This window comes from Rhodamnia argentea, chromosome 6 (assembly GCF_020921035.1).
Source record: "Rhodamnia argentea isolate NSW1041297 chromosome 6, ASM2092103v1, whole genome shotgun sequence".
In the NCBI taxonomy this organism is placed as follows: Eukaryota; Viridiplantae; Streptophyta; class Magnoliopsida; order Myrtales; family Myrtaceae; genus Rhodamnia; species Rhodamnia argentea.
In genome coordinates, this window is record NC_063155.1 from 9,165,765 (window position 1) to 9,181,976 (window position 16,212).

The 16,212-nt window shown below is 41.4% G+C and overlaps 2 protein-coding genes across 2 annotated transcripts; one reads left to right on the top strand and one right to left on the bottom strand.

Annotated features, from left to right (window-relative positions):
- Positions 1–766: 766 nt before the first annotated feature.
- On the bottom strand, positions 767–6,329 carry LOC115741398 (probable cyclic nucleotide-gated ion channel 16). Its single transcript, XM_030675264.2, has 7 exons — positions 5,757–6,329; positions 4,737–4,949; positions 4,298–4,611; positions 3,644–3,755; positions 2,595–2,831; positions 1,491–1,885; positions 767–1,354 (listed from the first exon to the last, which is right to left on the bottom strand). Exons 1-7 carry the CDS (start codon positions 6,204–6,206, stop codon positions 988–990), a joined length of 2,088 nt encoding a protein of 695 aa, XP_030531124.2. The 5' UTR covers positions 6,207–6,329; the 3' UTR covers positions 767–987.
- Positions 6,330–10,243: 3,914 nt separating this feature from the next.
- Positions 10,244–13,977, top strand: LOC115741604 (spermidine synthase 1-like). Its single transcript, XM_030675591.2, has 9 exons — positions 10,244–10,415; positions 11,488–11,564; positions 11,664–11,786; positions 12,410–12,514; positions 12,707–12,779; positions 12,868–12,939; positions 13,067–13,262; positions 13,547–13,685; positions 13,798–13,977. The coding sequence occupies exons 1-9, from the start codon at positions 10,244–10,246 to the stop codon at positions 13,846–13,848; spliced, it is 1,008 nt and encodes a 335-aa protein (XP_030531451.1). The 3' UTR covers positions 13,849–13,977.
- Positions 13,978–16,212: the final 2,235 nt, after the last annotated feature.

Genomic DNA, 16,212 nt, shown 5'->3' on the forward strand with positions numbered 1-16,212 from the left:
CGGGCGAGGCGAGGAAGATGCTCGAACTGAGTATTATACCACCTTTTGCTTTCGAGTTTTTGGTGGTTAGAAATCGGGATGAGCCCTTTTCGAGGAGAAGCACAAGCACTGAGCAAGCCCCATCTTTAGGGACTTGAAGCGGGAGGGAGGGTCCATGTTGAGATGGCGAAATTGGGAAAGAGACCTTCTCGATTGTTTTGATCGTTGTTTAGATTGTATAATTTGCTCATTAAGCGGGAGGCATTGCATTTCGGACAAAAGTGTGTATCAGCACATTACTGTTTTAACGGGGAACATGTCTGCGGAAGTTTAATCGTGTGGCTAAATACTCGTCCATCTCGATCTAGTAGAACCTGGTGGAAATCGTGAGAAAACTATTGACTTGCACAACAAATAAGCATATGATTGTTGACTCTTTTAGTTGAGTAATTAAGTGTTTCTTTTGGATGCGACGCATTTTCTGTTACAATGTCTCACCTTGGCGTGCCCGCCGCCACCCTATGAGCGGAGTTTAATCGGTGCACATGGATGCGATGGTTTGTATGGATCGTAGGGATTAATTTAAGCGAGCGAGGTCAAATGCCCCGTCATAAATAGCAAATAATAACCGATTTGAACGGTGGAACTAGAGGAATTGGATCGTACGTCCTTATCAAAAGCCAATTCCAGTGACTTTAGGAGAGCGTCCCATGCATTAGGCAACGGTAACGTAGCCATAGAAATATTCATAGTTAGCGATATCAAGCATGTTTAGTGATCCTTTTCCAAATCTGAAGAACTTTAAACGCCAGTGGTTAAGATAACATATACACGTTTTGAGTCAACTCTTTTAAGGATCAAGTAAGGAAGGACAAGCTGAAATCGGTAACTTGAGCAAACTGGTTTTGCCTGATCTATAGTACCGCGAATTGGCCGCTTGTGGAGGGCGAGGACCAGGCAAGGTGGTGCAATTACGGCTGTTGTGTGATGATAGTAGGCAATACAAAGTTAACTCTCTCCGAGGTCTCTGGAAAAATCAGGCTCGTCGGGTTTAAACAGTTTGGGCATCTTCAGTTCTTGAGGATCCAGTATAGTGACCTTCTGGTTGGCCCCTCTTTTCGTGTTGGCAGCGAATTTGGAAGCCAGTATTGTAGCTCCAAGGTGTTGAGTGCCGGCCACATTGTCAGTCAACTGACTTAACTCCTCGTCGCCATCAGAGCTCTCGTGTCCATACTCACTCTCATTGTCCGCTCCATTCATGTAATAGGCGTCCTCGTATCTGGCCAACTCCATCGCTAGCTTTCTCTTCTTGAATCTTCTCCAAGCGACTTGGATATAGCACGCCCCCCAGGTCCTCCACTGGTGGGAGTAATACCTGAAAGCGTTTTTACATCACAATCAATCTCAGTTTAAATTTTTTGGAACACGCAAGAACGTGGAAAAGTTTGTACATCTTCGAAGCAAGTGACTCATTTCTCCAGTCGAATATCTCACAGAAAAAATATGGATACCTGAAAGCATGTTGGAGTTTCTTGCTGTGGAGGCGCTTAAATTGGGTAGAGACAAACTTCAGGTCCTCGGCTCTCAGCGCAAATGCCTCCACTTCAGTGAGGGTTTTAACTGTTCGAGTTGAGGATGGTAGGTTGAGGTTCGAAGTAGGCACCAATGCCCAAGTGAGCAGTTCCTCACCACAAAAGTCACCAGCTCCAAGGGTGATTGAGTTGAAGAACCCTACTCTCCCACCGTCTGTGGTGCTGCTCTCTACTTCGCCCCTTATGATGAAAAGCATCTCATTCACCGGATCGCCCTCTCGGACGATGAATGTGTCCTTAGTATGCAAGGATGAGACTAGGCGTTCACATATAGCATCTAAGAGCTGATGATCCATTTGTGCAAAGAAAGGGACCTAGATAGGAAAATAAAACAATTCAGATTTGCTCAAGTTGGTTTATGTCTTCAGAAGGATGAGAATGGATAAATTACTCCAAGCACCAAATTGTTTCCGTTAAACAAAATCTAGATCCTAATGCTCCTGCTTTTGTTGGAAGTAGAGAACCAGATCACTTATTCTCCAACATATATGTTAAACTACGTTGAACAGTATTATGAACAGGCAACCGTCTTGAATTCACTAAAGGTAGCTGATCCCATCATGAAGGTCCTCCAGAAGCAAATGAGGATGCAATTCCCAACAGTCAATTTTCCCGTAGCACATCCAAATCAGAATTCAGAAAGCAGAAAGCTATACTTTTCTTTTTGAGAACAGTGCCTTCAGGTACTGCCTCATCACCAAGAAGACGGCAACCCTTAGTCTTACTGTGTTTCAATTTTCAAATAGCTGTATGCTTTAACTACACTACAATTAAACCTTTGTATGTACTTGGCTGGAAAGGAAAAACAGGAATAACTTGCCATCTATATGTGTTACCTATAAGATGCTACTCTAGATATCATTTGCATAAAGTTAATGTACTGGACTTGGTGGTAAAATACAAAACATTCCAGCAGTATGATAGAAGTTCTGGCAAACCATGATAAAACACTGACTCTTAAAATATTTTTCCTCAAATAACTTATGCTTTCAAATGTTAAATGAAATGACTGAGATATATTACCCGGCGAACAAGGGCTAGACAAAGATGCCTTTGAATTTGGCGTCGAAGATCAAGAGGTAAGGATTGTAAAATGGTTTCCTCGTTGACACCTCTAGTGGCAAGCCATTTGTACTGAACAAACCGGCGGACACGTTCTTGCAATTCTGGAGGCAGTTGACGATGCCGCATCCACTCCTCTGTATCTCTCCGTTTAATTCTCCATTCTTCAAGTCTTACCGTTGAAGATTGCAAATATGTCTTTAGAAAAAAAAATTTTTCAAGAAAGAGACTACTGTAAGCAGCGGGCAAATCTCAACACTAATTCATACATGCCAATGAGACTGTCAGGAAAATGACGGTGACCATTAAGTTACTGGTTAAACACCATGCTTCCCTCACTGGGCTACAAAGCTTCCACAACTCTCTGGAGCTTTTATAAATAATTGGTGTCACAAGTTTTAAACAGCTAAAGATAAAACTCCACAAGAGCACAGCACTGCAGCAAGAAAAATGATAACATATCTTTACATACAAGATATTCTATCATATGATATTGGAAAACCTGATTCAACATTAGCCGTTAATAAGCAAGACAATGAACTGGGAAAACACTCCTATAAATACTCCCTCCTTTCAATTAGTATCTACATTTATATCTGGGACTTCTCAGCTCTAGAAGTACCAAAGACGAATATGCTTAACCATAGTTATTTTCATTAGAAAGGAAAGCTAATGAAAAAGGCTATAATCTATAGTTTGCACCTGCATGACAGCTCATCTGCTTAAGGATATGTCGCCATGTACTGATTGCTAAGTCTATGACTCCAGAGATGCCAAACCCAAGAAGCAAGAGACTTTTTTTTGGGTCGAAAGAAGCAAGAGACTTGAAAGGCAGAAAAGATAAAAAATCAGTGTTTCTGCTATGTTGGCACCACAATGAAAGTGGCCCAACTGATTTAAAAACTAAAAACTGATGCACTGGAACTCAGTCCGTGGCACAGTACAGGTTAAGCAGCTTTGACCATCACATTACAAACGAAATACATAACAAATACAAGAAAGGCACAAACCTGCATGTTTCCGATGAAATGCGAGAAGAAAATCAAACCCGCAATGCAGATAAATATGGAGAATAAATTTTCACCACTAAGAGTGGTAGTCATCAAACTCTGCCCATATGAACTGCCAGTGAGAAAAACACTATGAGTACAAGAAAGGACCTGGCACATCACCTATACCGCATTTGTAAAGACTGGGACTACCAAACTCCATAGGCCAAAAATTAACAAGAAAGACTGCAATACAATGTCCAGCATATAAACGTTCCCTCAAATCCTAGACACGTGTGTGTACACACACACACACAGAGATTTAATTAACCGTCAGAACAATAGTTGTGCACTGGGAGAGAATATTCAGATGAGGTCTCATTTTGAGTCAAGAAAACCTTCCTCTGAAATGCACTGTAAAAGTAAATTGCATCCATGTCATTCAAACATATATTATATTGTTGGCCAACAAAACCTATATAAAATTCACTTGGCTGATGAGCATACTCAAACTGCATTGACATAACCAAGCACATTGCACCCCAAAAGCTAAAACGAAATCATCCCATGAGCTCAGCAGCACAGCAATAATCTGTTTATGGATGGTCGACTCATAAGTCACATCTAGCCACCCAATTACGTGAATTTTGTAAAGCAAAATTAGTGACTGCATACCTCAAGTTCCGCAAACCCCACCAGAGACAGTAGAAGTATTTCTCGATAAAATCTGCCGAAGCTACTTCATTTGTGAAAGCACTAGCAAATATTCCAAACTGAAGATGGAAGTCATCTTTGAAAGCATCACAATTGGCCAACACCCGAGTGGAATTCAACCACAACTTGCGTTGAGGGTCATCTAAGGTGGTACAATCAAAAAACCGCTGTTTACAAGGTGGAGAATGGGTGTTGTTCATTTCCTTCTCACATTCTATCCTCCAGCATGAATTCAGCCTCTGAATGGACCATAAATACCATACTGATCCTATAACCTGTACCAGAGAGTGGGACAACTATGACCAAAACTGCGCTTACATGACAAAATTTAAAAGCAATAAAAATATGCACGCATCCACTTCTGCAGCAACATAACACAAAGTAGTAAAAAGATGCTTACATGACTAGCTAGTGTGCAGAGAACGAGATTGTATGCTGCCCCTGTCCAGGCAGTCTTGGCTATCACCCCAGTTGTTTTCACAATCCGTCTATGCAGCGGGAAAATGAGGAAAAATCGAGGAAAATATTGAACGAGAACAATAAGAGAGATCGTGTGGTTGGCATGAACAGCTGTAGGATTTTGTATTGCTGGGATAATGAACCAAATAAATATCTGCCAAAGGGAAAAACATCAATGGCCGTACATAGACATATTACAGAAAACACATCGTTTGCCTGTCCTGAGAATTGTGTAAGGTGGCAGTTAAGCAGAATTTCAGCAGACAAACATGTTAATTTGAAATTACAAAGGAAGATCCGAGTCTACAGAAGTAGAAAGACATGTCATTGAGCAAAAGCGATATAACCATCCAATCTACAAAGAGTCAGGTGTATGGCAAGTCAGAGGTGAGACAAGAATATCCGAATGAACAGTCTAGATACGAAGACACGCTTCAAACTACTGGCTAACATTCCTTAAGCTTTTGAAATAATCAAGTTCAAAGTCAGGTTTAAGTCATGCGATATCAAAACACAACTTCCGTCTCCAAGTAATAGCGTAAACTTTGTGAATATTTTAGTTCCATACTTACTGACACTGACACAGGTGTATGTTCATCTTCATGCTATGTAAAGCCCTAGTTACAACACCTCTTCTTTCCCATTGAGCCAAGCGAAAACACTCTGCTGAAGAGAACTTCATTCGTAATTCTTTCAAGATCCCACCTCAATCCGCATTTTGTAGCCATACTCCCGCGACCTGTTACTTCATTTTCTCATAAGCTTAATCTGAATTGCAACAGTACATTTCAACCATTCTTCATTTGCGAAACCTTCAGACATGTAACTACTGAAATAGAACTTGAAAAAACGACTCCAACGACGAACTAATGAACTTCTGTCGAACATATCACCCCCTAGGTGAGCACTCTTCCCAACGCAAACGATTCAAACAGAAAATTCCGTTTAAAATCACGCTGACCTGGGGAAGAGGAAGCGTCGCGGCGAGATCGATGACGAAATCCGTCCTCAAGTACCGAATCGCGATCTCCCTGGCGTCCATGACCAGCTCGCCCCTCCCGAAGACCCGGGAGTTCGGAGCGATGAACGCGGTCCTGAACTTCAGAACCATGTGCATCAGGTAGAACAAGTCAGCGATGGTGCGGAGGAAGGTGATGATCGCGCCGAAGCCGAAGTCGATCTTGACGCAGGCGGGGCCGCCGACGAGGGGGACGAAGAAGTAGAGCGGGTCGATGAAGAGGGCGATGAGGCAGGAGACGAGGAAGACGTGGTTCCATCGCGCGACGAACTCGCTCCCGGGGTCCAGGGTCTGGTACCACCAGGGGATCTTGCGGCGGAGCGAGAAGGACTTGGGGAATTGGCGAGGGAACCGGGACGAGGCGGCCGAGAAGTGGACGTGGCGGCGATGCATGGTCTTCTCCCATGGCGATGAGGGAGACTGTTGGTATATCGGTTGGAGAAGAAGGCGGTGTCACAAGAGAGAGAGAGAGAGAGAGAGAGAGAGAGAGAGAGATTTGCGCAGAGCCGGAGGTGTTGCAGGAGCGCGCGAAAATGGATGAGGAAGAAGAGAGAAGATTGAATGGGAGTCGTACTGGTTAATTTGGGCCCACGAGGCCTCTTTTGGGCCTTTGTCGGGCCTCATGCCCGAACCCACTCTGAGCCCACTCATCTCATATATTTGGGAAATTTTCAAACAAAATCCCAAGTTCTCTTATTTTATCAAATAAAAGCCTGAAGTAATTTTTATTTCAAATAAGAGTCCGAAATTGCATCATTGTCTTAAATAAGGGCCTCAAATGGCCATAACTATTTCAAATAAGAGCCTCACTTCGCCGACCAGCTAAATGTACCAGTCAATCGAGGGTATTTTCGTCAAACTATAATTTTAACCTAATTTTTAGTTAAATTAAAAAAAATAAAATAGGAAAAAATACATGTGGGAGGGCTGCAGAAGCCTCCCGCCTGTGTTTCTTATTTTTTTCACTTTTAGTTTTTTTTTTAACTTTTGAAAAAAGGAAAAAACAAATAATAAAATAATAAAGTACTAAATGATCAAAATACCCCTACTAACTAGTGAGTCATGCTATTTTTTTTAGATTTATAAGATACTTCATGCCTTTATTTAAAATAATATTCACTCCATGCCCTTATTTGAGGCAATAAGGGCACTTCATGCCCTTTTTTTAAAATAAGATCAACTTCGGACCCTTTTTTGAGAAAATGAAGACATTGCGGGACATTTTTTGAGATTTTCCCCATCTGTTTTCTATTTTCATGGACCAATCCTAGATTTTTCCTTTTTTAATTTCATTTCAACGATTTTTGTGACATCTTAACCTAATTCACTAGAGGTATGATTCACTTTTGACCCTTTGCATATCGAATTGTTCTAATGTTAAACTAAGTCGTCACCCACAGGTATGTACATATTTCGGTTTCACATGTGTAATTTTGTGATTTTTTTTTTTTTCAGTTTGTGATTCAGTCGTTCTACATCCCTTTAGCGATACCGAAAGCTTTCGAGGAATTATATGTTGTCTAAACTAAAGTCAATGCCATACATACATTTTAACACTTCTTTTTTTTTTATTCAATGATTATCGAATTTTGAATTTACTAAATCGAGATTTTCCTACCATTAGACATTATTTACCCATAATTTTAGCAGATTCAAGATGTCATGAGTTACATTATTCATCTTAAGCCTTAAATAATATAAATAGTGACTCATTTATATTGTTAGAAACCACTCACGTGAAGGACTTTTTCTTACCATGATCAATTTCTTACCATCCACGTTAAGCCACCTATTAACCACTTGTCCTTTTAAGAGTTGCATGTTAGGCAATTTGCCTCTTTTAAATTGAGACACTTATGCTACTTTTGACATCAAAAGACTAAGCCATGATTACTTCTAATATGAGTCATCCCCTCTTACATCATAGATGGAACTTTGTAAACATGCCACATGTAAACCCTAACTTTACACCTAGCATGTTAGCATCCAAGTCATCACTTTTATCTTGGTTACTTATTTTCTCTTTAATTTCCTTTTACCTTACCCGTACAAATATTTTTACATCTTCAAACTTCAAAGGAATCTTTCATCTCCCATTCCCACTTTCCAATCCTTGGATTGAAAAACCAAAGTTCCATCTTTCAAGGGTTACAATGTGGTTAAAGGTTTTTATTATTCAAATTTCATTCAAGGTAAGTGAAAACTCTAAGGGTTATTTAGGTAAATCTAATTAGTACTCTTGAATTGGTAGGTTGGTGTTTGTTAATTTTAGTTTTAGTTAAGTTCGATGGTAAATGTGAGCAAGTTGCGCTAGTGGTATGTTGAAAAGTTGTGATAATTCAACTAGTATTTATGAGTTCGTATGTGTTAGGATGTATTTGGTTGATTTCCTCGAGTTGTGGTAGCATGTTGTATGTGAAAATGACCAAATTAGTCTTGAAAATATTATTTTCATAATCTTGACACTTGTCAAGAATACTCGCGTACTGATGATATTTATTTGTTATTACGTATTGATGGTATTCACTTGTTAGATATTCATTTATTATCACGAACTAATGATATTCACTTGTTATCACGTTACTAATGATATTCGCTTGTTATCACTTATCTCATGTACTGATGGTATTCGCTTGTTACCATTTACTAAGAATATGTGTCGGTTATTACTCGGTTACTTGACTAAAGCATTTATTGTATTGTTGTTTACATAATAAGGAAGAAGAAAGGTATAATGTGTTGATATGCACGTAATTAATTTTTATCATAGATTTCATGAGAATAATATGTTTGCATCATCCATAAATTAATAACGATGTCTCGTGTGTCAAGACACTCCGGGAAATGTTCGGGGATGCCTTGGGAGTCGGGGATGCTCCATGTGTCGAGATGTTCCGGGAGTGTTCACGAGGGGAAGTAAAAATACTCGATGCATGTTTATGTGTATATATAAATGCATCTATGCACTCATGTCAATGACAGAATTAATTGGTGGTCACGTTGCCTCAAAACATATTATGCCATCAGCATGCACATAAATGAAATAATGTTGAGCATGTTGTCATTAGATCACTTTTGCATAACATATTAGTTAAGGTAAGACAATTACTCATGTGCTCATCATGCATGCCTGTTTATGATAAGGTGGTTTCCTGGCTTAGACTAAGGGATTTCATTTGCTGGGCTTCAGCTCACTTCATTATTTTTTAGACTTGTAGGATGGATCATCCACTCGCAATGCTTTATGGAGCTCCCATGTATTACGAGTGTGTTCATGAAAGTGTGCTTGTACCCAAATGAGAGATAGCATATACTAAGTGTAGTTCTTATCTTACAGATCGAGCTGGGTTTTATGGAGTGGACTTCCTATCATTTTGTCGCTTGGTACTTGAACATCGACGGTAAGTTGATTGGTCCATTAAGGGATTTTGACGGTGACGATGACACATCGATGGGTGAGGTTGTCGACCCATAATGCCGAGCTTGACTTTTGCACAAACAGTTTTTATGGGCATAGTAGTAGTGCTGGAGATTAGATGACCCTGACCTTTCCTAGAAATTTTGTATCCTGTATTTTACCTGGACGATGTACTAAAATTGTAAAACTGTAACATAAATAAAGAGGCATATATACATTTACTAAACTCGTGCGATTTTCTTATAAGGGATATTTTTAATGTTTGACTGTACTTCCACATGCGTAATAAATAAGATAAGTATTAATCGGAAAGGGCACGTGTTGCATGTGACGTTCTAGGGCATCACACGTGTATTTGACAATGCCGATCAATTGGCCTTTGATGTGCATGTAAACCAAGCACACACAAGAATTTCCTATCTTTCCTTGATTCACAAACACACACACTCTCTCTCTCTCTAGGATGCCTTGGGATTCAAGGATGAAATCATGTGCATCTCCTAACTTTGGTGTACCCTTTACCTCATACGGTAGTTGTCGGTCTTCCCCTCCAAAGAGGCCTATCTCTTTCCATTGTCTTCATCTAGTTTGTTCTAAGGAGAATAAGATCAATTTGATTAGAGCGTAGGCCCTACGTGTACCCCGATGGCCATTGAGCTTCATTTGGTAACGTACTCGCTAATACACAATGATGGGAAAAGCAGCTTCCTGAGGAAAAAAACAACAAAACAACCCCCTCTATATAAAGAAATCTGTGCAAGGCTCTCTCTCGCTCATCCCCTCCTCTCCTCTAGTTTCGGTGATGGCGAGGCGGCCACGCTCTCCGTCTTTCCGTATCGCATGCGTCGGTTCTTCCCGGAGAGCCTGAGAAGAGTTTCCCCGGTAAGGTTCCGTGGTTGCGTCCATCGGCAGGGACGAACGTGTTGTCCAAGAATGCACCGATAGGAAAGAGAAGGAAGTAGCGTCGTCCGCCGGAGCTATGATCGAGGGAGTCTCGTGATCTTTTAGCAACATGGCCAAAGGAGAGAAGGGTAAGCACAGCGGCGAAGAAAAGGATCGTGAAAACGGGGTTCTTGCCGATGCAACCGCATACCCCACCGTGGAAGATGACGAGGAGCACGGCGACGATCTGAGAAATCCCCGGTTTCCGGGATGGTTTGCCGAGTACAGCCCCTTGTGGCCAGGTATTGCCTTGTTCCCTCCAACACGAGCTCCTTCCTTTCTTGTGAACGACATTCCGCTCAGGGGAAACACATTGTTTGGGGCAATCTTAATCAAGCTATTTGGATTACAAAATGCGTGGTTTGTTCCTTTTCTTTTCGTAGGAACACATACATTGTTTGTCACTACAAAAAAACCTTTTCGCTCTCATGTTGCCGCCCACCTAGGCCGATATCATTAATCGTACGCTAACCATCCATGGAGCAAGGACAAAAGTCGGGCTTAGTGATCCACCGTTTTCGATTTTTTGCATAGGAAAATCCTCGTGCTCAACGAAAAGTAACGAGCTAACAAAACATTCGGTATAACAAAAAAAAAATACGCAGTTTGTTCTTGTTCACCATTAATATAGATATTACTCAAAATTAGGAGTGCCAATAGTTCGGTTCAATTTTCCGATTCGATTCGGACACCCAAAACAAGAAAGACTCCAGGCTGTTCTCGATCATTGAGGCCTATTAGAGTGGACGTGCGTGTTTCACGTTGTGCTTTTTGCGCTGTGAGATTGTCATTCAAAAAGCTCCTAGTTTTCCAATGCCATTGGATTTGTTCTCTTTTTTAACTATGATTAACATTTAACAGTCGAGGAGACCGGAAATATTTTTGTCAAAGTTTTTTTCACTTATGTTCCCAATCCTTTTTAGCCCGCAGAATCGTACTTGCTGATTGTTGTCTGCAACCTTTTTTCTTTTCTTTTTTTAGCCTTGATCTTCATATCCGTGTGCTTTCGGCACACGGTAATCAGTCACTCTTAATCGCCAACAAACACGTCGCCACACTGCTATGTGTCGACGTGCGCTCTTTCTTTTTATTTCCTTTTATTTCAAATACATGCAAGCCACATCCCGGTCACATGTATCAAGTAAGGCTCCGCTCACATGGGGCGTTCGAGTGTTACCGACACGCGATCTTGCTATTCGACCAAAGTTCATAGTTTAGTAGCTTAGGTTATACCGGGGCCGAACGAAACAGTAGCTTTCATTTTAATGATTACACAAGGGATAATTTAACAACATATATCTGCATGTAGTGCAGGACAAGCACACTTCCTAAAGATAGAGAGGGTGTTGTTTGAAGGGAAGTCTGAGTACCAACACATGATGGTTCTTGAGGTACGTAAGAGTGCAAAACCCTAGCTCGGAGACTCGTTTTTTACTAATCTGAACTGATGATGATGATGATGATGATGTTGCCTGTCTCCGAATGCGCAGTCAACAGCATATGGGAAGGTTTTTGTCCTTGATGGCGCACTTCAGCTAACCGAGAAGGATGAGTGTGCCTACCAGGAAATGATTACTCACCTCCCTCTCTGCTCCATCCCTAGCCCACAAAAGGTCTCTTCCCTCTTCCTGTCGTTTATCTCTTCCCGACACATCCATCGTCGACTTTTATCATTGTAACGGCCCTATCCAACGAGAGCGGAGAGTGATCGCCGGGGCCAGAGGGCCACAGCAAGGGAGCGACTCTTGGTAAGCTTATAGAATGGCAAAGAGGGAGGGAATGAACCAAACCGTGCACCAAACAGGAAAAAAGTGATGCTGAAATATATACGTGAAAACTAGAATTAACTCACAGAGGCGCCCTTTGACATAACGGCAATATTTAGCTTTGGAACTCCAAAATTAAGCGTGACCTGGTGGGAGTGCTATCAGGATGGTGACTTCCTCGGAAGGTGTCCACCTATACGCTAAAGGATAAAATCTTGAGGCTGGGTATGGGACCGGCAAACGAACAATACGTCGAGTGAGTTAACCTAAGGATGTCACAAATACTCACAGTAATGACACACGAAAGCTTAGCTCGGTCATCATTCACTGCCCATAAGTTCATCGCTCGGGAAGTCGATAGTTTTAGAGAGAACGACATGATTCATATATGTGTTAATATCTGTGCAGAACTTATATGACCCTTCGATCGTACGCTCGATCGACATAGCTTATCATCTCTGTTCATTCAGGTATTGCTCATCGGTGGAGGAGATGGAGGTATTCTCAGGGAGATCTCCCGTCACTCCTCAGTAACGCAAATAGATATATGTGAAATGGACATGATGCTTATCGATGTGAGTGGCGATAACTTGATAAGTAGCCCCTTCTCTTTCGTGCTCGGTTTTCGCAAGCCGGTCGCGTCTACAACGACATACGGATCGTACGCTTAGTACCACGTTGTTGACATGGCCTGAGCATAGTATTTCGGATGAAAATTCACACTTGTGATTTTTATGAACTGTGAAACCGTGTATCGTTGTCTATAGGTGTATCGAGAATTCTTCCCGGAGGTCGCGGTCGGATATGACGACCCCCGAGTAAGGCTTCACGTAATGGATGGTATGACGAATCTGTGAACTGTTTGCTTCCATAAGTTGTAGCTGTCATGTAAATCTTTCCTCTCGATTGTACATGCTAAATGTTGCAGGAGGTGAATTCTTGAGGTCGGCACAAGGAGGCGCATACGACGTGATCATAGTAGACGCATTCGACCCAATAAGTCTGTCTCTCTCCCTGTCATATTTTCGCAGAAATGTTAGATTCTTTCTACGCCGACAAGATAGACGAAACCGATCAAAAAATCGAAGTGCTTGACATCTTTCTAGACGAAAATGCGCGCTGTGTAGGGCCGGATCACGATATTTTCGGGAGTCCGTTCTTCGAAATGGTGGCGAAAACCTTGAGGGAAGGAGGAGTGATGTGCATTCAAGCAGAAAGCCTGTGGTTTCCCTCTCTCAACCTCCCTCAACTCATCCACACCTTCCGGAATATATTCAAAGGATCCGTCAACTATGCCTGGACACCGGTTCCTGCATTTCCTAGGTATACTTTTGTACTCTGCATGAGTTTCGCTTAGTCAAATTTGCCAAATTATATGCGCTGCTAACACATGTCGTCGGCTCGTATCCGGCCCTGTCCACATAAACGAAAAGATGTTGATCATTAGACCGTGATTTGATTCGATTAGCACCGTCTTTCCTTCGTTTTTTTCAAATGTTTTCGACTGCAAAATGTGCGTTAGGATCAGCTTAATGGAAACAAAGGCAAATGCATGTGGTTTTATGTCGTAACGTGATTCGACTGAGTCCAAATCTCTCCGTGCTCAGTGGGGTGATTGGTTTCTTGCTGTGCTCGACGGAGGGACCGGATGTGGACTTCACACGGCCGGTGAATCCATTAGACCATCAGAACGCCGCAAACTTCTTTGGTGTAGCTAAAGAGCCGCCCAAGTTTTACAACGCCGAGGTATTATGTCGCTTTTCGATCTAATCCTCCTCCTCCACACTCGGACAATCGATCGACGGAACCGACACCTGCTGACAATTATGCATCTTCTTCTCCGATAATTCATTGTCAGATACATTCAGCTTCGTTCTGCTTGCCGTCATTCGCAAGGGATTGTCTATGACTCCAAATCGAGAGAGTGGAACGGCGGAAGCAACTGATCACACAAGACATGAACCAGGATACGATTGTTTGCCACAGTCGGTGCATCAGTCCGACAACCACGTCCTTTATCTTCTCAGACACGATCATGTTGCTGGGAAAGCCGAGACTAGAATGATTTTTTTGAGTGTGGGGTTTGTTAAAGCAGCTATTGTCATTGGATATCTTCCACAAGAAGACATAATCATACGTTCATTCCTCTTGTGTTCGCTTATTTTATGTGAGAAGTTTCAAGGCTACGTTACAAGATCGAGTAGATGAGTTCCTAGTAATGAGTTAACGCGCACGCACACAAAGCGACCAATCCTTTCCGAAATCATCCAAATTATCTAATTTATGAATTCTTTGATCAATTCTGCTCGTGAAATCAATGCAAGACTATACATAAAAGACGCATGAATGGACCCCATTAATAGATCAAGCCTTTCCGTTCGCAAGCAATAGAGAGCTCGATCCTTTTTTTTACATTAGAAGATGCGGATGTGCATAAGATTTATAACGTAATCTCGATTATAAATCCTATCGGGGGTCCATCGAGGTCGGACTAACGTCGGTCGCCTGTCGGCTTTGAAAAAGTTCGAGCATTTTTCTTGGATTCATATTATGAAGTTGCAACTTTTAACCAAAAGAAACATTTTCTATAATCCCATGGCCCCCAAGGATTTCACGTGCCCGCCCTTTTGCATGAACCCAGACAAGATTCGATGGGATCGTTGCTCCATCGCACCACTTTGAGGAAAGGAGAAGTCAAAGAAAGTGGGAAAGGAAAGAAAATCTATTTCACACACTGTCCCTTTTTTTTTGGGTCAACACACACTATTTTTTAATTTTTTTTGGTCGGAACACGCTGTACTTCACTTCTTCCAACGTAAACCCAAGTTCCAGTGTGAAACCTCAAAAAGGGCTTGGACCAATGACAATTTTTGTTAGGGCGTGGTCGTTATCCCCGTCGATAGCAAGCTGCGGGAGTCTAGAGGATCCGCAAGGATCTCAAGAGAGCAGTGCCCCAAACATCATAGGATATTTATAATTTAAGTTCATATTTTATTAGTAATTTGAGCTTGAACCAGTTATTACTATATATTATCACTCATGTCCTTCATGATTCAAGTTTAGGCTTGTCTACACATCCTTTCTAGTATTAAAATTTGTGCCAACCCTGAGTTAAAGATTAAGTGCTCTAAGGATTGCAATGACCCTTCTTGTTCGGGTCATAAGAAGAAGAGAAACTTCAAGAAGTTCTCCTTTGGCAAGAAAAGGCATGGTAGAGGCAAATGGAAATTCCTTCGGAAAAGAAAGTATTCTTCCCATTCATCCTTAAAGAAAGCCAAATCTATCGGATATATAAGAAATGACAATTTGCTAAAAATTGCCCTCAAGCAAAGCGTCAAGGCAGCTACATGATCCAGAAGATAGCACAAAGCACAGGGATTTCCCTTAAAGAGGATGATGATATTGAGTCCGTATTCTCCATTGATGATGAGCCTTCATCGGACACTCTTTTTGCTCTTCAAGCCTATTCCTCCGATTCGGATGACCGGTCTTTGGCGACATTTTAGCTTGTTTTCCTGATTCTCCTTCCGACTCATTCCATGTCCGACTCTCTGTTTTTCATTCTTCTTATATTCCTATTCAGATCTTCATCCTTGATCATGATAAACCCATCCAAGTTATAGCCCTCATAAATACCGGGTGAGGTGCGTCCCTTAGAGATGTCAAAGTACTCCCGGAAAAACTCTGGACACCTTACATAAGGTATTTCAATTCTTCTTCTGGTGATACTTTCATAACCAATTCCGTAGTAAACCAATTACCCTCCAGATCTTTCCCTAGTACTCTATCACTACAAAAATCCTTGAATGCAATTCTCCCGATAAGGATCTCGTTATTGGTTGGAATGTCCTAGCTCAACTTCCACAACTCACAATTATACATAGTGGCTTACAATTTAAAAATCAATTTCGAGAGTTTATGAATATTCGGAGACTTTTTATCATCCAACCAAAACTTTGATCCTATCACTCAAAGTCTTTTATCATGTTTCTCTGAGTCTCACTCACAATTTTCCCAAATTTGCTCCCATCCTCTCTGAAAAAATCTAGATTTCTTTGTGAAACTTTCGTTCAAGAAGAATCGGGATATTAACCCTACCAAAGATAGTCATTTTGGCATGAACCTAGAACATCTTGCCCTTGTTCGGAAAGAATATGCTGAGTTACTTGTTTAGGCTCTCATAGAACTCTCTGATTCCCAATGAGCTTGTGAATCCTTTTATGTTAATAAGCAAGCAGTACAGAATCGCGGCAAGTTTCGGTTGGTAAATTAA

Bases quoted from the DNA above. Each gene is read 5' to 3' on its own strand.
- LOC115741398 (XM_030675264.2), bottom strand. From the start codon at position 6,206: ATGCATCGCCGCCACGTCCACTTCTCGGCCGCCTCGTCCCGGTTCCCT. The intron at 4,950-5,756 runs GTCAGCGTGATT...TCCCTTTGGCAG, and splicing joins CGACGCTTCCTCTTCCCCAG to ATATTTATTTGGTTCATTAT. The intron at 4,612-4,736 runs GTAAGCATCTTT...TCTCTGGTACAG, and splicing joins TCTGCACACTAGCTAGTCAT to GTTATAGGATCAGTATGGTA.
- LOC115741604 (XM_030675591.2), top strand. From the start codon at position 10,244: ATGGCCAAAGGAGAGAAGGGTAAGCACAGCGGCGAAGAAAAGGATCGT. The intron at 12,780-12,867 runs GTATGACGAATC...TAAATGTTGCAG, and splicing joins AAGGCTTCACGTAATGGATG to GAGGTGAATTCTTGAGGTCG. The intron at 13,263-13,546 runs GTATACTTTTGT...CTCCGTGCTCAG, and splicing joins CCGGTTCCTGCATTTCCTAG to TGGGGTGATTGGTTTCTTGC.